A 23,014-nucleotide genomic window follows, 5' to 3' on the forward strand; every position below is an offset into this window, starting at 1 on the left:
CGAAGGGTTGCTATTGTATTCAAAGGGCAGCAAGTGAAAAGTCAGTTCTTGAATTCCATGTGCTAGAAGCAGGAACAATGAGCAAGTGAAAATATCTGAGTGATTTTGAAGTTTCATTAGTAGTGGCTAGATGACTGAGTCAGATCATCTCCAAAACGGCTTGTGGGATGTTCCTAGTATGCAGTGGTTAGTAATACAAAGACCTCTTCACACAATATGAGTATATATATATCAGATTTTTATTAGAACTCAAAGAATATGCCTGGAACAAAATGGCATGAGATTTGGAATGTAAACAATTCCATCACACTCTTATAATCAGATTTTCGCAAACTGGGATAACCGGTTGAAAAGACAATAAGAAATGCTATTAAGCAGGCCACAACAATACAACGAATGAACAAAAAAGAAAAGAAAAAGGTCTGCAGTCACTTGTTCCCATAGACAAGAAAATTGTTTAAACATGAACATTTTCCAATAAATATTAAACAATGGGTGATGAATTGCCTTTTTGTGCAACAGCAGAGAATGTGCAGGGTATTCATTAAATAACATCAATGCAATCTGTTGGTATAAAAAAAAGCAAAACAATTTAATTTATGTTGCCAGAAGATGTTTGAGGTAATGCATGAAAGCAGTTCAGACAGATGGGCATAAAATACAATCATTCAAACGAGAGCCTAAGAGGTAATGTCAATGACTAAAGAACACGACGGCACAAAGCTGAACATCGAGGAAGATGTATATGAATATCGCCAAATCAAGGAATGAATACCATATTTATGGCTAGAGTAGCAGAAATAAAATAAAATATATTCATTCCAGGGCTGTGGAGTTTGAATATGGCTGTTTACTGTAGATTGTAAATGCCATTCTGTCGTTATTTTCCACAAAACGTAATTGGAACAAAAAAGCTGATAATACTCCACAATTAATAAATCATCTGTTTGTAGATTTGTCTTTTTGACATACTTTTAATAAGAGGTCATTGATTTGATGGTTACAATTACAGCTACACATGAATTGTCACAACATCTGGCACCTAACAATAGTTAACACCACTATAACTGATTGTTTAAAGAAGTTCTGTTCAGTGGTACAGAAACAATGGTTATGCTCACATAAAAGTTATATTTATCTTTCTGACTGCTTCAGGTCTTCATTCTGTGATCGATCTCCTTTTCTTCCCTCCAAGTTACAAACATTTTCTAAATCTGTCAGTATCAATTGAGAATCTCTTTTAGTCAAAGTTTCAAATTCAAAGTGCTTTTAATCCATCATCGCTTTCACCACTTACTGAAGTCAAAGCAAAAAAATAAAAACATGATTGAATGTTTTTACATGACCAAGCAATTATATTAATATATATTACTATTTATTTTTATATTGCAGGTTAATGCTATGCCTCAAATGCAAGGGTTTCATAAAAAGTCACTAACGCTATTGAACGGACCGATCACATGATGAATGGAAAGCTGATAGTCTTCCAGTGCAAAGCTTAGGAAAAGAGGAATTGCACATGAATTATATGAAACCAACCATCACAGAGCATTGGAAGTGCTCTGATAAAAAAAAAGTGCATTACATGTCAGATTCTTTAAAAAGGCTTGACGTTAAACAAAACAGAACACCAACGGCTTAATACTAAACATTAGCAGTTACCTTTTATCATAATAATGGTGCAACGGTTGCTCAGTCTAAAAATGAAAGGCAGCAAGCAGTAATCCAGAGCACTCAGATCTAATAATCTAATAACATCTACAGCAGAACAGTTGAAAAGGCAACATGATATATAATGCTTTAGCACAAACATGCCATCATCATAGACATCTCTTTTTATAGAAATAAATAGTTGAAATAAACTGTACTCTGTTTAAATTATTTCCATCTCTATAGGACTCTGATACACATTCAATATAAAGCATCTATCATACACAGCATACTGCAAATTCCATACCTTTGAAAATCTGGAAGTCAGTACGGGCACCACACGGGATACCCGTTAACGCTTCAGGTCGTCTCTTTCTTTGTTACATTTCAAATATTTACACCGTTTTGTAATTCCCTCCTATAGAAACAACATATACATACAGTTTTTTTAAAGTCTTCAGAAGACAAGAGTGCCAGTACACGTGAAAAGTCGTTGTGTGGGGTTGGGGTTGGTAAGTTGCCCTGTTCTACATCTGCAACTTCTTTCTTTAAGATGGTCTTGTAGTTTCCATTCTGGTCCACATCGCCTCATTTGAACAGCCATCCGGAAGTAACCTCAGGCCTCCACTCGTGCTAATTCAAGCCCCATTATGTGTTTTAAGACAGGAAGTAGAACGTTGCACCAAAGAGGTGCTCGCCTTGACTAAAGCACTTAGAGTAGACCGTTTAGACTGTGTGATTTCAGCTCGGAGACTGGCCAAGGGGAGCAGAAATGCCTGATGGGTAAGTGGTACAGCACCGAGAGCGGTCGAGACCATTACTTGCATCAGTATTATTGCATCAGCATGATTTTTCTTTAAAAAAAGAAACTTGATGAGAATGGCATATTCTAGTTTCTTTGTACGATTGACTTCTAGCTAAAACCATTTAAGTGCTCTAACATTAATTTTCAGAGTAAACCTCTTCCTAACCATGGAGTGATATTCAAACAGAAAGCAAAACCTGACATGTCATGCGATCTACTCAAAAGTGCATCCAAAATATACCAGTAAATAAACCTGTTCTCTTTGAAAACAAATGTAAATGTTAACTTCACAATGCTGGCCTTGACAAAACGAGGCTATGAATATTGAATTCAATCTCAGCTGTGCAGAATCATTTTTCATTTTCTAGTCTGACTGCACCAGCCTAATATGGCTATTGTTAATGTTAACGTACGTCCTAGTTCCAACAATTAAAGGTCCGAGGAACCAAAGCCAAACCTAACTCACACATTTCCAAAGTGCAGTTCTTATAGATTCCGTGAAGAACCTAATGCGACACCCTTCTATTCGATTGTGCAGTGTGTACATTCAGAACTCAGAATCTGAATTCTCCATTCAGTGATGTCTACCTTTAGAACATGGAAAGTACCATCTGAAGTCAACAGAGCAGATGGGGAAGTGATCTATTCCACTCCACCAGCCTGAGTCCCATCAGAAGTTTGAACAGTAAGTGATGAAAGAGATGGAGACATTGACATCTGAGGTGAAACAGTAGGCGTAGATTGGGGTGACAGCACCATGAGCTATATCCATCACTATGTGAATTTGCCCTTAAATTCCCTTTAGATAAGTGCACACCTTGTAGGGTATTCACTAATGGCACGTTGGGAATGAGCAAAGTTCAACCTCGAAAACAAGATGTCGAAACTATGGATGGCACATTATGGAGAAGGCATAGCAAATGAGTCTGGAACAACAGATCCAATGATGAGAAACAATCTCTTGCCAGAGAGACCTTGGTTATGGACATACGGGAGGGACTGACATGAATGAGGCAGCGGATATTGGCTTCTTCATTCGGTTTGAACTCGTGCTTATGGACACAAGATATCTGCAAGTAATAGTAGTTTCTATGGCATCCCCTAAAGAAGGGTCTCGGTAAGCCATGTTTGAAGCTGGTGATTATGTTATGTCGAAACTGTCCAAGTAATATGGCTGGTTGAAGCATCCAGACGACTAATGAACGAATGCGCCTCTTTGATGAATGTTGGGGAAACAATCGATCTGATCACACAAACACACACTCCCGGATTAATAACTTACGCATGTGCATTTTAAATTTGTGCTGTTTTGATTTCACATTGATTTTACGTTTCAGGTCAATCTGGAATATGAGACTGTTCCCTCCTGTAGCGCTGTGCTCTGAAGAGAGACAACATGTTCTCTGAGATCTTTTTAAAGTTTAGTGCGTTTGGCAAGTAGGAGAAAAATCCTTTGTATATAATCGTAACTTGTTTTGAATTGGGTCTGACTGTTGGAACGGGATCCAAGGCAAGTAATCATGCCTTCTCGTAGAGTTTGTTACGTATTATCTTTACAGGCTCCTCTGTTTGGTTGCGTCTTGTCAAAGCTAACAGATGCGCCCGTCTTGGTGTGGTAGACTGGTGTTTAGGGTTCAAACTGAAGCGGAAGTGTTTGATTCTTCCTCGTTTCATCAAGGAGAGAATGACTCGATCAGGTTGAAATATTCGGTGAACCTTCATATGGCTCTGGCCTCAACACAGCACAGTTAGCACAAGCCATCTGCCTTCACATGGAGGATTTTGGAGAAACCAGGTCTTTTCTTGAGTGCCTAAGAGAAGGCAGCAGAAAGGATATGAATGAACAGGTTATATATTTCTGGAAATATGAATGTCGTATGGATAATTCATAGTAAAAAGTGAGGCAACACTTTATTTTAAGATGACATAGTTACACGTTACTACATGTGCTTACTATAGTAATAAGAGTAAATTATGCATAATTACAAGTAACTAACCCTAAAACAAACCCTAACCGTAACTCTATAGTAAGTACATGTAGTTAATTAATATTACTCAGTACTTAAGAACTACAATTGCTAATACTAAAACAGAAATAAAAATAAATTCTAGATAAATAGAAATATTTAACTAATAAAAATATTTTAACAAAATTACTAAAAATACATTAACAAAAGCACTAAAATAAAAAAAAAACTGAAAGTACAAAAATAAAAGTTAATTAAAAATATTATTAAATACTATAATAATATATAAACAACACTAAAATAACACAGAACAATGTACAATGAACAATTTAATGTTTCAACCACAGATGGCAATAGAGAGGTCAAAGTTATGAAAGCTTGTTTCCGCCACTGAATAAAAAAATAGAAGAGGTAATTGAGACTTGAGAGGTAATTTCCTCACATTTGCAAGTTTACATCTCGCAATTCTGACTTTTTTTTCTCTTTCAGAATTGTGTGATATAAAATCGCAATTGTGAGTTATAAAGTCAGAATTGTGAGAAACTCTCAATTCTGAGAAAAAAAGTCCTCAGAATTGGACTTTATAACTCGCAATTGCAAGTTTATATCACACAATTCTAAGAAAAGAAGTCAAAATTGCAAGAAAAAGTCAGAAGATATAAACAATTGCGAGATATAAGCACAATTGTGACTTTAAATCGCAATTCTAACTATAATTCAATTCAATTCACATTTATTTGTATAGCGCTTTTCATGATGCATATCGTTTCAAAGCAGTTTTACAGAGAATGCATGTCAAAATTACAATTTAGAGAATGCAGTTAGCTAATAATGTAATAATTTAGGCAATTTTATATTTCACAGTTGTGAGTTTATATCACTCAATTCTGACTTTATAACTTAGGATTGCAAGTTTATATCTCACAATTATGAATTTATACCTCACAATTGTGAGTTTATATCTCACAATTCTGAGAAAAAGCCAGAATTGACTCTTCGCAAAGACCAGTCCCCCTTAGTTACTGTTGCTTTGTCCGACAAGCCATCACTGTCATACCACACAGAGTGAAAAATACATTGTGGAGCAAAGAGGACACTGACAACACGTCGACAGACAAGACAGAGCAGGTAACATGATATTAAACAAAGTCCCAGATTTCTAACTTTGTAATTTTTTAAAGAAATTTGAACAATAAAAACCGTTTTGTGGCTCTTTACTGTGTCGTGACAGATCGCTGTAGCGCCTCAACTCAAGCGGCTCGTGAACCGTTCGTCTCTTCATACGAGTTCATTTATAGCATCAAATAAACAGGAATGAACATGAGAAGGAATGTTGTTTCAAACGCGGAAAGACGTCAGTACATTCCATTTTTCAAGTCCACCAAGGTTAATCTTCTAACTCCTGACTGCTTTTTCGGACAAACGCCGGATTCAGCGTTATGATTGGTTAGATCGCTTGTCAATCAAACTCCCGCCAAAGGGTCAAATTGAGATAAAAAGTCGCAATTACCTTTTTTATTTTTTATTCAGTGGCAGAAACAAGCTTCCATACAAAGTTCTATAGTGCATCTTTAAATTCAAATTACAATTCCACATTCTGTTGCTACAATAACTCAAATTCAATCCAATTGCAGGAATTTAACTGGAATTTAAAAGAAATTCAAAAACCGAAAGTGCCTGCCTGGTAAAATAATGTACCATTCTCTTTTTTATTTCGTTAGTGTTTGTAATAAACTGCTTGCTTTGTTTTTCATTTGTAAGTATCTTTGGATAAAAAGGGGGAAAATGCCTGGCAATGAGGCATTAAAGTTACATAATTTTAAAATGTCTCTAGATTAAAATCACAATCTGCACGTGTATTTTGATGGGTTCAGTGGGTTTGATGTGATTATAGGCTCTTTTTTTTAAACAAACTTTCATCAATAGAACCACATGGAGAAGCCAAATCGCTGAGATGATATAGATTTGAATATTTAAGGACACTATAAATCTGCTTCCACACTGAGATGGAAATAAACTGTGGGCAGTTTCTGAACAAGTACAAAATATTTTTGAGCCTCTTCTGAAAATTATATACGATGAGCAATGCACTCGGTCATCTACAGCAGCCCATTTTGGCACAGCTTGTGTAAGATATCCTGCAAGTAACTTAAACAGGAGTTTTAACGTGGGTGGGTATAACCCCACTTCCACTTCCTCTCCCAGCTTATCTAGAGTCAGAACAGAGAAGAGGCAGCTTCCTGCATCCTCAAAGCCAGCAAATGGATGAGATGAATCACTTGCATTTGACTCATGGTTCCTCGACACGGCAGCTGTGAGAGGTTCTTCTGCTTTCACTTACTCATCTTTAACACTGTCTCAGACACAGGAAACCCCATGGCCTAAGACTAAATTACTACTGAACAGCTTTTGCTGGTAATTTTAGTCTGGCAGATGGATGGGTCAAATATTTGATGGCCTCAGATGTCTCAAAGACTTATTTGTGTTGATGATTCCATACCTGCAGCTTGTTCACCATTTCATCAAAGAGTTTTCTGGCCTCGGGGCTGTTGGGGTCTTCAAAGTAATCTTCTATACCGATCTGGACTACAATAGACTTCAGGTTACGACACACACCTGTGAAGAGAGTGGAGCAGAGAGTGAGTAAGGGAACGAAGGCAGGAGAATCATTTTACAGGAAATGTGGGAGTATTTCATCTCATTCATAGCTCCACATCTAGAGATGCTAGCAAATTTAATGTTTATTCTGAGTTTTCCTACATCATTTTGGACACTTTATAAGTATAATTTGAAATGAAGTTCAAATACAGCAGAATATTCATTAGTATCATGCACAAATACAATTACTGTTGAACAAAATACTAAACAATAATAATGACTGAGAATCCGAATCAGTGAGTGTGGACTCACTATTGAAGTGAAGCAGGGCTTTAGGGGTAACAGGAGTGGAGGTGAGCACCAGCATCTCCAGACCCTTCAGTCCCTCTCGGCACATCTCAGCAGCCACTTCCTGATTTATTTCACTGACGTGGTCCAACTCAAGCACCTGCAGCCTCATGCAGTTCCTTGCTGAAGATATATACACACAAAGAGGGTCATTTGTGGAGAAACGCAACAAAGAATGCCTGGTCCCATTTTCTATTAGGTGGCCTTAACTACTATGTACTCACATTTAAATTAATCATTTGATACAATGCACTTATTGTGTACATACATGTTTTTACATTGTACTTCTAATTTTAAGAATACCTGCATGTAATTACATCTGTAATTACATTTATAAATACACTGGATATTGACCCATTCCTTACACCTTATCCCAACCTTAAACCTACCCATACCACCAATGAGAACTATATTTAGGTGGGCACACGGAGAGAACAACTCACCTAATATAGTGCACATGTAGTATGGCTATGAACTAATTTCATGATGTGTTTTGTCATTTTGAACTGGACTGGAACAAAATAACTGAAAGGTAGACTGAGAAAAACAAGTAAAATAACAAATTCAAAAACAATTCTGTTTATCTTCCTGATTCAGTGCTTCTGAGTGCTCTATGTAAAGCTCAGGTGAAATCTTCTGATTTAGAAAGGTCAAAACCATTATATCTAAATGAAATGGTAAAGTAAAGTAGGTTACAAAACAGACAGCATAAAAGAAAATGGCTCTTTCCTTCTTCAAAACATTTATTTATAGTACAATGTGCTTCCAGAAGCATGTTAAAAGTGTCATTTCCGTTGTCTCTTTGCCCCAGTTTTCAATGTGAATAACAAGTTCTTGTCTATTCTAGATAGATAATAGGGTTGAGTGATGTTGCCTTGTAATGCTGATATGAGGACAACTGTACGGTATCTACGGTTAGTAGAATAATAATTTAAAATCCAAAAATCCAAAGCATAGGTAATTTACAAAGATACACACAGACCAAAGCTGACCAGGACTGCATTTATTTGATTAAAAATACAGTATAGTATTATTGTGTATAACTGTATTCTGTTTTCATATATTTTTACATGTATTCCTGTGATGGCAAAGCAGATTTTTTAGCATCATTACTCCAGTCTTCAGTGTCACATGATCCTTCAGAAATATGCTGAACATTTCTTATAATTATGAATGTTGTAAAAAGTTGTTCAACTAAATATTTTTGTGGAAACTGATACTTTTTTTTTTCTTTCATGATTCTTGATGAATATAAAGAAATCTTTTTTTTTTGTAACAAATCTTTACAAGTCTTTACTGTCAACTTGCAAAGGTGCTCTGTGTAATTTTTTGACTGTACTACATCATAGAAAAACCCATAACATGATTGCAGAGATGTGGGAAAAATGCTCAAATGCTTGTTTCTCCGAAAAACAATGCTACTTTGAAATGTGCGCTCCATGTCAGAATGTCTGTTTTTGTTTTGGTCTGTGTGATCCAGCCCTCTGCCAATTTACCCAATAGTATTTTGACACCTTGGGTTGCCAGTTGGTGGAAAACGCAGTGACGGTAGCAAACAAATTGGGTCAGAGATAGCAAATTCAACCAAACATAAAAATCCTTGGAAATAAAAACATTGCATATGTATTTACACTGTAAGGCTCATCAATTTCCATTGTAAATTACGCTCGTTTCTGCTGTGTGTCCTCATTCTGGCAACCCGCCTGCCTGAGCATCCAGTCTGAAGAGGAGGGGATGTGAAAAACCTCTCTCCAATATTTTGAATTTAGACCGCAGTACCGAGTTCAACTGCTAGCTGTCAATATTTCACCTTTAGTGCGCCTTCAAACAATTTATTGTGTCCTGAATAAAAGTATTCACAAAAATAAAAATGACAAATGGCAAACACTCACCCAAAGAAGCCAATCCCTGTATGCCACAGCCAGCCCCGCCCACTCCCAAAGCTCTCAGATGTGGCCAGCATCTGCCAATAGTCTGCAAGCACCTGTTACTGAAGCGTGCTGGCTGCTGACTGCACAAAGAGAACTTACATTTAAAATTATTTACATTACACTTTTTTAAAAGTGTTTTTTTTTTTCCTGTCAAATACAAATGTTAAAAAATTTATATAATATTTAAGCTATCAAGCCATGTAGAACAACAAAAAAAAAAATCTATAACTGTCCTTGAAACAGTGCTGTCAAATGATTAATCGCGATTAATCGCATCCAAAATAAAAGTTTGTGTTTACATAATACTTGTGTGTGATGTGTATATTTATTATGTATATATAAACACACAGACATGCATGTATATATTTAACAAAAATATATTATATTTATACTACCGCTTAAAAGTTTGGGATCGGTAAGATTTTTAATGTTTTTAAAATAAGTTTCGTCTGTTCACCAAGGCTGCATTTACTTAATTAAAAATACAGCAAAAACAGTAATATTGTGAAATATTATTACAATTTAAAATAACTGTTTTCTATTTGAAAATATTTTAAAATGTAATTTATTCTTGTGTTGGCAAAGCTGAATTTTCAGCATCGTTAATCCAGTCTTCAGTGTCACACGATCCTTCAGAAATCATTCTAATATGTCAATTTGCTGCTCAAGAAACATTTATTGTGTACAATTGTACAAAATATTTGTGTACAATATTTTTTTTCAGGATTCTTTGATGACTAGAAAGTTCAAAAGAACAGTGTTTATCTAAAAATCTAATCTTTTGTAACATCTTTTGATTGATTTAATGCATCCTTGCTGAATAAAAGTATTAATTTTTTTAATTTCTTTTCAAAAAAATAAAAATAAAAATTCTTACTGACCCCAAACTTTTGAACGGTAGTATAAAATGTTACAAAAGCTTTGTATTTCAGATAAATGCTGTTCTTTTGAACTTTCTATTCAAGGAATCCTGAAAAACAAGTACACAACTGTTTTCAACATTGATAATAATAACAAATATTTCTTGAGGAACTAATCATCATATTAGAATGATTTCTGAAGGATCATGTGACACTGAAGACTGGAACAATGATGCTGAAAATTCAGCTTTGCCATCACAAGAATAAATTACTTTGACAAATATATTCAAATAGAAAACAGATATTTTAAATAGTAATAATATTTCACAATATTACTGTTTTTACTGTATTTTTAATTAAATAAATTAAGCCTTGGTGAGCAGACGAAACTTCTTTTAAAAACATTAAAAATCTTACCAATCCCAAACTTTTGAGCGGTAGTGTATAACATATTTATATTTATGAATAATATAAATTGTAAATAAATATAAATATATACATGTATATACTTCTTAAATAAATACATGTATGTGTGTGTATTTATTAGGGCTGGGACAATACATCGATTCTCATATCGTGATACAATGATTCTGGATTTTCTCTCTCGAATCGATTCTGAGCTTAGTTTTTAACAGCAGATGGCGCTCTAGGCTCGTTTTTAACTGCACACTCAAATGCTCATGAAGAAGACTGTTGGAGACCGCTTGTGCATGCGGCTGAGTCATGTAAGTGGTTAAATATACTTGCACCTTGGCTCAGAATATGACGTGAGATTAATGTAAACAGCCCACTGCAAACACCCTTGTAATTTGCTTCAACCTTTTCAAACTTTATGAATGATTATTTTAGGTTTAAGTTGTGTGTAAAGGAACTGGAAACAGGCAGAGTACATCTGCTGAATCTAAACTAAGCTCAGAATCGATTCGAGAGAGAATCGCGATACATCGGAAAATATCAGAATCGCTCTAGATTCTATCGCGAATTGATATAATCGATGTATTGTCCAAGCCCTAGTTTTTTATTTTATATATACATAATAAATATAAACAGTACACACATATATATTTTGTAAATCACGATTAATCGTTTGACAGCACAACTTTGAAACAAATTACTGTTTCGATCTTACCATGGATGCAAAGGCGCCACCTGTAGTGAGATTATGTCTCTGCAACCAGCTCCTAATGCCCAGATAACCTCCTGTCCAACAGGGTCTGTTGCACTCCTAAAACATAATCAGTATCTGAGAAAAACCTTCTTTCTCTGCCTTGCAAACCCTGTTTTGACCTGCCAAAAGTACCTAAGCAAACAAATACATTAATTAACATGTTTATTTCTACTCTGATTTGCACTGCCCTTTGGAGATAATTCGAAAAGCTTTCTGGTAAATATATGTATGAATTTTATTAGCACACAGTGTATTTCAATGCAGTTATGTTTGCTCACAAAACTATTGAGTTCCCTTGAGAAACTTCGCTCACAAAACTTGGACATAATATGAGGTGGGAGGAAAAACTATATTTCAGTGCTTCTGCAAGCGAGAGAATGCAAATGTTTTGCAAGCCTTTTTTTTTTTTTTTTTTTTGCGAGAGATTCCAAACATTTTGTATGTGAATGCAAAAGCACTGAAATACCATTTTTCCTCCCATCTCATATTTTTCCCCCATCACCATCACCACCCCATTAAGGACTCTGTACTTTTGTGGTTTTGACTGCGTGCTTATAAAATTCATACATATATTAGCCAGAAAACTTTTTTTTTAATTATCTCCAAGGTCAGTGCAGCTCATAGTAGAAATAAACATGTTAATGAATGCATTTAGTTGCTTAGTTCAAGAACACAAAAGCACTGACATATAATTTTTCCTCCCATATCATTTTTTTAAAGATCACCATATCCCTTTAGGGGCTCTGTACAAAAGTGAGTATCTTACAAACTCTTGTGAACTTATGCCCTTAGTTAAGCTAAGTTATATGTAAGTGAAGTCTACAGGTCATTGCATAAACCCCGAAAGGATTTCTGCATCCTTAAACAATACTTAAACATCATCCAATTTATGCTGTGATATGATTATGATTGCTTACTGAATAACTAAATAGACATGAAAAATTCAAGAGTTGATATTATTTTTATTACAGCTATGTATGTCTCCTATGGACAGTGGTCATTTATTCAGTTTAGGGGTCATAATACAAACAATATCTGACTGCAAAATTTTGCAATTAACCAATCAGAATGAAATGTGTCAGAAAATTGTGCGTTAAAAGGATATATGGTATACAAAACAGTGCTCCCTTGTGGACCAACCTGTATGTGACAGCCTGTAGTGCCCTGCAATAACAGCTTGCCAACCACAGAGAGCGATCAGTCAACAGATTTGGACAATGAGACACCTTCAGGATGAGCAGATTACTGCCGGTAGCTTTCAACAAAGCCTCCAGACCCTCCTCAAGACAGCCACTAAACAAAAAAAAGAAAGAAAGAGAAAATCTATTAATATTTCAGTTCACGACTACAGTGACCAGACGTCCTAATAAAGTTAAAGGGTGAGTTCACCCAAAAATGAAAATTCTGTCATTTATTACTCAGCCTCATGCCGTTCCACACCCGTAAGACCTTCGTTAATCTTCGGAATACAAATTAAGATATTTTAATTGAAATCCGATGGCTCCGTGAGGCCTCCATAGGGAGCAATGACACTTCCTCTGTCAAGATCCATAAAGGTACTAAAAACATATTTAAATCGGTTCATGTGAGTACAGTGGTTCAATGTTAATATTATAAAGCGACAAGAATATTTTTGGTGCGCCAAAAACAAAAAAACAACTTATTTAGTGATGACCGATTTCAAAACACTGCTTCAGAAAGCATCGGAGCACAGATGAATCAGTGTGTCGACTCAGCTGTTCGGAGCGGCAAAGTCACGTGATTTCAGCCGTTGGCAGTTTGACACGCGATCCGAATCATGATTCGATACACTGATTAATTTATGCTCCGCTGCTTCCTGAAGCAGTGTTTTGAAATCGGCCATCACTAAATAAGTCGTTATTTTGTTATTTTTGGCGCTCCAAAAATATTCTTTATAATATTAATATTGAACCACTGTACTCACATGAACTGATTTAAATATGTTTTTAGTACCTTTATGGATCTTGACAGAGGAAGTGACATTGCTCCCTATGGAGGCCTCACGGAGCCATCGGATTTCAACTAAAATATCTTAATTTGTGTTCCGAAGATCTTACGAAGGTCTTACGGGTGTGGAATGGCATGAGGGTGAGTAATTAATGACATTATTTTCATTTTTGGGTGAACTAACCCTTTAAGACAATCTTTATTTTATTATCCTGGGGCACCATTTGGTGCAATAATTACGTTTAACTTTCATTCAATCAGTGTTATAATAATAAATGTTTTATGAATGGTTTGTCTCAGATTTTACATTTAAAAATAAATAAATAAATAAAGTCTTTCAGCTTTAAAGGTACAATTTGTGATATTTTTTTTCCGCTAGAGGTCGCTAGAAGCCTATTCAAAACAAAGGCGTAGTTTGATGACGCCAAGTTTTAGAGCGGAAATGGTCTCCATCTCAAGGGACGGTGCAAAAGAATAGGGATTGGAGTTTGGAAGAACTCATGTTCGTGGATGCGATTATTAACGTTAACTGTAGTATGAAGCAGAGCAGGACCGAGTGTTGCGGGAGCTGAACGAGGAGCTGGAGCGATTGATCAACACACGCCTCACGAGCAGCGGGACTTTTATTATGACACAGTCGCCGGCGCCGCTTCCGCTTCCGGTCATGAGTTTAAGGGAGCTGTCCTTGTGGACAGAACCAGCGGCAGATGGTAAACAGTAATTATGTTCCATAAATAAGTAACGCAATCCACCATAAAACGTGCAAGAAGTAAATAAGGAACTGCTTGAAGCAAGCTAGTGGTTTGCTGGACGCTAGACACTACTTCCGCATTTGTCCACGGCACTGTTGTCATGTGGTTTCTACGTCAGTAAAGGCGGTAACAAAGGTAACTGACGTCATTGACAGGCGACTGCACTGCCCCGTGTCACTGTTTAGAATGGGAATTTTCTCATGATTTACAAGTAGTTGAAAAAATTTGAGATATTGTTTGTAATCAGCTGGACGAAATATATAACACTAGCCTAGTGGTTTTTGGATATTTTACTGCAAAAAATTTACATATTGTACCTTTAAAGGGATAGTTCACCAAAAAATTAATATTCGGTAATTAATTACTCACCCTCATGTATTTCAATGTAAGTCTTTCATTCATCTTCGAAACACAAATGAAGATATTTTTAATGAAATCTGAGCAATTTCTGTCCCTCCATTGACAGTCTACGCAACTACCACTTTGACGCTTCAAAAAGTTCATAAAGAGATCGTAAAACTAATCCATTTGAATAAGGCAGTTTAGTCTTTTTATATGATGAACAGACTGAATTTAGGCTTTTATTCTCATAAACATTGATCAGTGAACATAAACAGAAGCACAACCGTACTTGCCTGATGTGAGAGAACAAACCTCAGTGGTTCTTGCTGCGTAACACAGAAGAATGATTCTCATTGGTTCTCACACATCAAGCAAGCATGCTTGAGCTTCTGTTTACCACAACTGATGTGTGAGTTGATGAACGTTCATATGTGAATAAAAGCCTAAATTAAATCTGTTAATCATATAAAGCAAAAGCATCTCTTCAGAAAATTTCGATTGGTCAATTGGGATTACGAGCTTTTTGAAGCATCAAAGTGGTAGTTACATAGCTGTCAATGGAGGGACAGACATCTCTGAGATTTCATTAAAAATATCTTCATTTGTATTCTGAAGATGAACTTTCAATCCACCAAATATTCAAATTCTAGTTTGTAAAAAACCCTGACGAATTCTTTCATGAGGTTTTCGACTGGCACTCTGGTTGAGGTGATTTAGCAGAGCAATTAACAGGCTGCTCATTCTGTTCCCTTCTCACGCTGGATCTCTGAACAAGCACTTCACAAGTGGCAGACTGTGTGAGCGAGTGAGTGTGTATCTGTTTGGTGTGAAAGAGTGATGAGAGGATCGGGGAAGAGTTAGAAGGTAATAAAACAGTGACAAGAGGAGGAGGAGGAGGTGCGTGGAGCTGTGGGAAGGCAGTAGCCACACAAACAGCAGGGTCAGTACAGTACAGTAAACAGCAGGCGCAGTGGGAGACCGTGTTACCGTGTGCTCTTCAGATATTCCTCCTTTGTTTCTTTTTTCCCCCTCTGCCGGGGTTTGAGGTTCTGGAGGATGAGGGAATGCGTCTGCGTGCACCATTGAGACAGAGTGCCCAAGAACTAAACAAACATAGTGAGAGACAGAGTTAGAGAGCGTGGCCTTTTTCAGGACTTTCAGCAATTACAAAATACGTGGGCGGCAGATAATTTATGCTACACTGTTATCTCATTCAGATCTGTCTTTTGGGATATTCCCACAATTCAGTACATTTTCATCTATCATATATATCTTTAATAAAATATTACAATGCCAATTTTTAAAGATGGAAATTAGTTTATTTGGTTTACTTCTACCGCAATATTATACATTTGAATGAGTAAGTTATGAATAATATTGATATACTTTTGGTTTGCCACATTCCTGGTGCTATGTACTGACTTAGCATGGCAATTTATTAATATATACAGTCAAACCAAAATGTATTCAGACAACTTGAACATTTCATTCATTAATACAGTTTATTCACTGTAGTTTAAAAAATAGTTATAAAATATGACAAGATCTCAGAGTTAAACTGTCAGAAAAGATCAATCTTTATTATGTCAGATAACAAAACATGGTCAGGTCAAAGTGTCTGAATAATTATTGGTTCCAAATTTGAATCAATTTTACTGGTATTTTACTGTATGAAGAATTTTTGGGTATAATTTTTGGTCACAAATGAACTGTAGTGTCCTGCACCTACTAGTAAAAAATATAAAAAAAATGTCTGAATAATTTTTGCTTTGACTATATATATAAAAACTATTATTTTAATAGATTGGTTCATCTATTTTAATTGATCAATTTTCTTTAAATATTAAATATAAAAAAATAATAATAATAAAATATGATTTAATTTTTAATTTTTTTTATATTTTAGTATTGTCATTATGTACTGTTAAGTATGGAAGCCCGTTTCCACCACAGTTGCGTAAAAAAAAAAATAACTATGTAAGTCATAATAACGAGAAACTTTCTCGTTATTATGAGATTCTTTTTTAATAATGATTTCTCGTAATAATGAACTGATGTTATTTAATGATACTATAGACTGCACTTTTGTAGATTACACTGACTTTAACGAAAACAGAAGTGCACGAATGCAGAATGTGCCATGTTTGCTGTTCTCGCATTTACGAGACTTTGACCAGCAGATGTCGCTAGCGTGCCACTGCTCCGCTGCTCTGCGCATGCGTAGAAGTTTCTTATTATTATGAGAGTTTCTTGTTATTATGAGAAACTAAGTCATTATTACGCTAAAGTTTCTCATTATTATGGAAACTAAGTCATTATTACGAGAAAATAAGTCATAATTACGAGAAATGTTCTCATTATTCTGACATACTAAGTCATTATTATGAGAAACTTTCTCAATATAATGAGATACCTAAGTCATAATTACCCCGTGCTTAATCAGTCATAAGTTTCTAATTATTATGACTTACAGAATTCTATTTTTTTATTCAATTGTGGTGAAACCGGGCTTCCATAGGTTAAGAGCATAAAATACAGAGGTAGTATTTTCTGATAAAAAGGGAAATCCAAACTGATTTCATTTCAACATTCACAGTGAAAATGAATTAATAGTTCATTCATTCATTAGCAGTTTGTCAATCTGAATCAAATGAATCTATAATGTTGTAATGTTGTCATTTGTAATGTTGTCAGAGCTGATTGGTTTGGCTCAAGGCTTTCTGAAATGGCCACAAAGAAAATAAATTAGAAATACTCCTGACTCCTGAAAAACTGGGTGGTCAGAGCCCAAATGTAACAGGAGTATTACTGAAGGAGTGTTTGTGTGAACGGTGTCAAAACCTTTGAGGAGATGCGAGCGTTCTCCAGCAGAACTCTGGTCCACACCGCTGGGTGACGAGCCACAAACTTCCAATCCCGGCACACCTCGGCCGCCCGCAGTAGTGTCTTCGTATCCAGGTAGGTAAAGATACAGAAGAGAGCGGCACGCATCTTCAGCACCTCAGGACTGATCACCTCATTTACTTTAGAGGGGCTTTTCTCATGGCGGCAAGGCTTGTATCCTCCTTCACGACCTGGTGACAGGAAGAATAAGAGACAAAGGAAGACTTGCATGACAGCTGTAGTCACCATTCAGCTTCCTTGCATATATTTTTTTTTTTTGGTGTGTGATTCTTTAATTGGCTCCATGCATGTCCATATGGTGGCGCCACAGTCAAATAAAAAGGACAGTTATGAGGCTCTGTTCAGATGTCTCAGTGCCTCCCACAGGTTCTGAACATCCTCCAAATCATACCATCAGCAGGCCATTTCTATCTCACAGCTCCAGTCTGACAGGCTCAGGTCTCTTGAGTCATCCACAATTTGTTGAAAATCTAACGAGATTGAGACTGGAGAAACAGGTGTTGGCAGCATTCGCCTACATTTTTAAGACGCTCAGAATCTATCAAGCAAAATCTGCTAAAAGTTGTGACTCAAACATGCTCTCAAATTACTGAGATGTAATGGTGAAGACAGAATGGAGCTTGGCCTTCCCCTGGCCATGGCATGGATATGATGTACTGTATACATACAGTTAAATAAAAATGCTAGCATTAGAAAAAATTCTCTTGGGATAAACTAACCATGACTGCTGTTCCAAAACCAAACATCAACTAGCAGTGAGATGGGAAAAGATGACTCTGGATCAGTGGATGCAGGCAAGTTCATCCCACACTGTTTGCTGCAGAGAAAAATGTCTTGATTTTGGACATTATTACACAGTTTTAAATGTTTAACAAAATTAATGAAATTACCAAAATGTTCATTTTTAAATAATAATATCTAGTGTCATTTGTGAAATAAAGGGTATATTAGTATTAAAAATTGTTTGTCCAAATGTGTCAAAAATATTTTATGAAATAATCCATGAAATAATACAAATATATAAAATTATAATTAACGAACAAGCATTTTTTAATTGTGTTTAATCTCTTAACAAGTCTGCGTGCGCTTAAATCGTAGGATGGGAAAAGACAACTCTTTATTAATGGATGCAGGCATCTTCATCCCACATACAAATAACACAATATTATTATTATTAATAAGAGTACTGTAATCGTAGAATAAAAAGGATTAAAATATACTAAATATTAAAAATTTATTTGTAAAAATATTTTATAAAATAATCCATTAAATAATAAAAAATATACAAATTAAATAAAAAAAAATATATATATTTTTTTAAATTACATTCAAATTTATATATTTAAACAGTGGGATGGGAAAAGATGACTATCAGTCGATGAAGACAACTTTATTCCACATTGTTTGCTGCAGGAAAAAAAATAATGTAATGAAATTATAACACAATTTTAAATGTTTTATTAACATTATTTTTATTACTTATCTTATTCTTAATTTTAATGGCACAATATTTTAAAATAAGGATGTGTAGTGTAATTTGTGGAATAAAAAGTATGTTTTTTGTTATTTAATTATTTTTTATAAATATTTTACTATTAAACTAATAGCAAATATATAAATTAATGATTTATTATTATTATTAATTACAATAATATTAGCTTTTAAAGTCAAAATAAATCTGCACTTAAATAAATCCCTTCAACTCTCTGTCAGAGCTTCCAAATACTTTTTCAGGTTGGCGCTGACATTGTTTGGCATGGATGGCAAATGCTGCAGTTCAAATGTACGATTTCATGTTGGTTTCCATCATGATCTTGCATATTTATTGTAAACTCCCTTAAAATGATCAATATGATGTGAACAGGCCTACTGCAGGTTGATAATTACATTTTCTGCCATAGCTGAACAAAGCAGAGGTGACACAATCTGAACAGCACAAATGAGCCTTAATCAATGTAAATTAAATACATACAGGCCAAGATATCATGGCCTTAAGTCAAAATGTGGAGTGATTATGTATACGAGCATATAGTAGAATATTGGTTACTCATTTCGCTCCTCCCACAGTGACCTGGAGTCAGTAAGTGGAAAATTGTGCTCATTACTCATGACTCCATGACACACGCTCTCTACTGCTCTCTGGCCTGTGGTCCTGACGGTAGTTCGTTCATGTGACCTAATTTCTCTCAGCCGGTGTCCTGGTCCTCTGACCTGACTATACCATCATTATTTGGAGAGTTGGTACTGTGGCCTGGGGCCTGACAAACTGCTCTACAAACTGTTAACTCACAAACTTACATACCGCTAAATGACATTTGCAACCATAACAGCATTTGCTAAAGAGCTTGCCCGTTTCGGCCCCAGATAATGTTTTAAATGACTGACAAGCAGAAAATGAGATTTACATTACATGCATTTGGAATTGTGTTTATTGGGAAATGAACCATGCTCTTCCACCAACATTTAGAAACACAAAATAATAAACCCCAGGACCAGTTTCTACAAGTCCTGCCCACGCAAGTCAATGACGCACCTGTAGCTAGTCTGTATCCTCCACGGTTGCCCCCGTGCTCTGCTCTCCTGTCTTGCTCCCACATTTCGGCCTCAGATTCTGTGGTGCGGGATCCTACGTCAGATACGTCACCCTCCTCTCCCTCCGTGCTGTTCCGGTACGGCCGTCGTTGCCAGTTCTGGATGGCCTGTTTGCGGAGACCCCAGCTCCGGGAAGCACCCGTCCTTTCATATCCTCCTCCTCCGCCTCCCTCCCCAAGTCGGCATTGGACGTGGTAGTATTGAGCATCAGGGCAGTCCTCCAGAGCATGGAGGTCCACACTGTCACTGTCGTAACCTCCTGAACCCTGGGACACAGACTTCCCTCGTCCTGATGCGCTGTTTATCAAAAAGCACAAAGGGAAGCATGGGGAAAAAAACAGTCAGGTACAATGTTGTGGTTAATTTGCAGGAATAACATACAAATAATTCTTAAAGGGCACCTATAATGCCCCTTTTACAAGATGTAATATAAGTCTCTGGTGTCCCAAGAATGTGGCTGAAGTTTCAGCTCAAAATACCCCACAGATCATTTATCATAGCTTGTCAAATTTGCCTCTATTTGGGTGTGAGCAAAAACACGCTGTTTTTATGTGTCCCTTTAAATGCAAATGAGCTGCTGCTCCCAGCCCACTTTCCAGAAGTGGGCGGAGTTTTTAACAGCTTGTGCTTTGTTTGCTCAACAACAACAAAGCTGGAGAATCTCACGCAGCCAAAATGACGATTGTCAGTAACGGTGTTCAGCCTTACATTGTTCAAACCGGAGTCAGACACTGATGAAGAGACTCAGGAAGAAGTTACAACTTATAGAATGCAACTGGACGTTTCTGAATGGATAGTGGATACATTTATGTAGTTGCTGTGGAGTTGATTCAACTCATCGACTAGCATGTGCCGTTATGTTAATTTTTTGTGTAAATCCAGCGTTGAATTGACCTTCATTTGTGAAGCAGTTCGGAGTAAAATAACGGCAACAACACTCTCTTACAAGAACTCTTCCTCTTCTCTAAAGCAGCCCAATATGGCCTCATCTCCTTTGTTGTGTGTTCTCTGGGGCAGGGTTTATGTAAAATTTTAGGGTTAGCGATGTCACTAACTCGGCAAGAAGCTCCTTGCAGTCCCTACCAGCTGTTTGTTGTAGTTCTTAAACAGAGAATTCTTTAAAAGAAAATATCTCCCTTTGCATTGAACTTTGAGCATTACACACTAACTAAAGTTAAAAAAGTGAAATCATAATTAACCACCCCTTTAATATAAAACATTGAACATTTCAAAATAAAAGTAAACATTTAATGTCCACATGTTCTTGTTCAAGAAATTACATTGGCTGTAGCATTCTACAGTAAAGAAGTGACCAAATATTAAGTGGACATTTGAATTAAATGTTAAACAAGGATTAGATTATGCTGTAAGGTGTAACAACAATCACCAAGCCGTTGGTGCCCTCTGCAGGTATTTGTTATAATACATAATGTACATAAGTTGATTATATTTATATAATGTATATTTAAGCTTGCTCTTGATATTTTATTTGAACCAATTATCATTGCCTCATTGTTATATATATATATATATATATATATATATATATATATATATATATATATATATATATATATATATATATTAAGGCTGTCAAAATAACGTGTTAATTTCGATTAATTAATCTGAGAAAAAATAACGTGTTAAAAAAAAATAACGCAGATTAATCCATTCCGTATTGACCTTTGAACCTGGAGCCGTTCTCGTGCACGCAAGCTCTCCAGGTTCAAAGCGAGTGTCTTCAAAGTAAGCACCGTCTTTGCACTCTCTCTACCTCACACATAATAATCTAAATCAACTGACACAATGCTAAAAGTTCGTAAGACCGAATCCATGTTTCACGAGGCGCATTTGGAGAATGTTTTTCCTGAATAACCGCTGGGTGTGAATAGTGCTCAAAAGAACGTCACCTCATCTTCCCTGACAGGCGCCCTGCACGTGCAGCTGACATAAACCACACTTTCAGTAAACAAAAAGAAAGTCCTATCCAGTGGTGAAGTGTTTTCTGTGTGACAAATCTTTTGCGATGTCCTAATAACCGTCGCGATTCGCGCGCAACGCGCGACCGAATGACTCATTTGAACAGATTCATTTTAATGAATCATGACAACAACTGATCTGTCCACACGGTCTATAATGAATCATTTACTCAAACAACTCTGAAATGAGAACATAAGTGTGCTTACCCCATTTAGCAAGAGTGGTTAGTAAAATTAGCCTTAATAATCCACAGTATTTTCAGGTTATTTAAATGACAATGTGTAGTAAATTAGGCCTACCTATAAAATCAGTTAGTTTAGACTGGAGTGAGGTGAAACCAGAACAAAGCAAGTTGTTGTTAGCTAGGTGCATTCAATTGTATATGGTAGAAAATTATATTATTAGTTAATATAACTTCTAAATGCTACTTTTTAATACTTTTCAGGTTTAGCAAAAAAGCATCTTCTCTTACAAAGCTATAAAATCTTTTTTTTTTTTTTTTTGCGAAGAGGGCAAGAAAGAATTACAGTGAGAGTGACGGGTACTTTATTGTCAGTATCAGGCTCGCAGATCACGTTGGGAGGGGCACTTTTTACTGTTTGTGTGGATGACCATGTCTGTCACCACCGAAGACCATTTTTGACCCAGGAAAAACCCTGCATTGATTCATTTGAATTGAAATATTTAATACTTTCACAGCAAAAATTATGTATGCGATTTATTTAGATTAATTAATCACAGAGTATGTAATTAATTAGATTAAAAGTTTTAATCGATTGACATCCCTAACATGTATACACTGCTTTAGGATACAGGGTTTGTGTTCAGAGTATGTAAAAAGAACAGAGAGAGTTAACCAGGAAATATGATCAGATCTGTCTAGACAGACTTCCTATAATACACACAAACACACACCCACTAATTTAGACATAAGAGACTCTGCTAACTCACTTTGTTGGAAGAAAGATTAATAACTCAAATATTATTTTTAAGTCGGAATGAGTAATGGGTTATTTCCTTAATTGCACATGCAATAGTGACTCTCCGTTGTTTTCTATCAAAACACTCCTCAGAAGATTCTTTTCAACACTAAGCTCAGGGTACACACCACTAAATCAACAATTTTAGAGATGTCATGCATCTTCTTTT

At 35.9% G+C, this 23,014-nt stretch overlaps 1 protein-coding gene across 3 annotated transcripts in view; it reads right to left on the bottom strand.

Moving 5' to 3' along the window:
- Positions 1-283: 283 nt before the first annotated feature.
- The window catches only part of fbxo41 (F-box protein 41), a 67,309-nt gene continuing 44,578 nt past the window's right edge, over positions 284-23,014 (bottom strand). For 2 of the 3 annotated variants that reach the window (XM_067405063.1, XM_067405062.1), the window contains exons 5-13: positions 19,827-20,182; positions 17,231-17,463; positions 15,377-15,492; positions 12,468-12,620; positions 11,289-11,384; positions 9,261-9,379; positions 7,333-7,491; positions 6,923-7,038; positions 284-4,266 (exon numbers count right to left, since the gene is read on the bottom strand). In XM_067405063.1, coding sequence (XP_067261164.1) covers positions 4,204-4,266; positions 6,923-7,038; positions 7,333-7,491; positions 9,261-9,379; positions 11,289-11,384; positions 12,468-12,620; positions 15,377-15,492; positions 17,231-17,463; positions 19,827-20,182 — 1,411 coding nt within the window. In that variant the 3' untranslated portion in view covers positions 284-4,203. The remainder of the gene's footprint in view (positions 4,267-6,922; positions 7,039-7,332; positions 7,492-9,260; positions 9,380-11,288; positions 11,385-12,467; positions 12,621-15,376; positions 15,493-17,230; positions 17,464-19,826; positions 20,183-23,014) is intronic. The other variant, XR_010896783.1, reaches the window with a different exon arrangement.

Source organism: Chanodichthys erythropterus, chromosome 12 (genome assembly GCF_024489055.1).
Source record: "Chanodichthys erythropterus isolate Z2021 chromosome 12, ASM2448905v1, whole genome shotgun sequence".
Classification (NCBI taxonomy): domain Eukaryota; kingdom Metazoa; phylum Chordata; class Actinopteri; order Cypriniformes; family Xenocyprididae; genus Chanodichthys; species Chanodichthys erythropterus.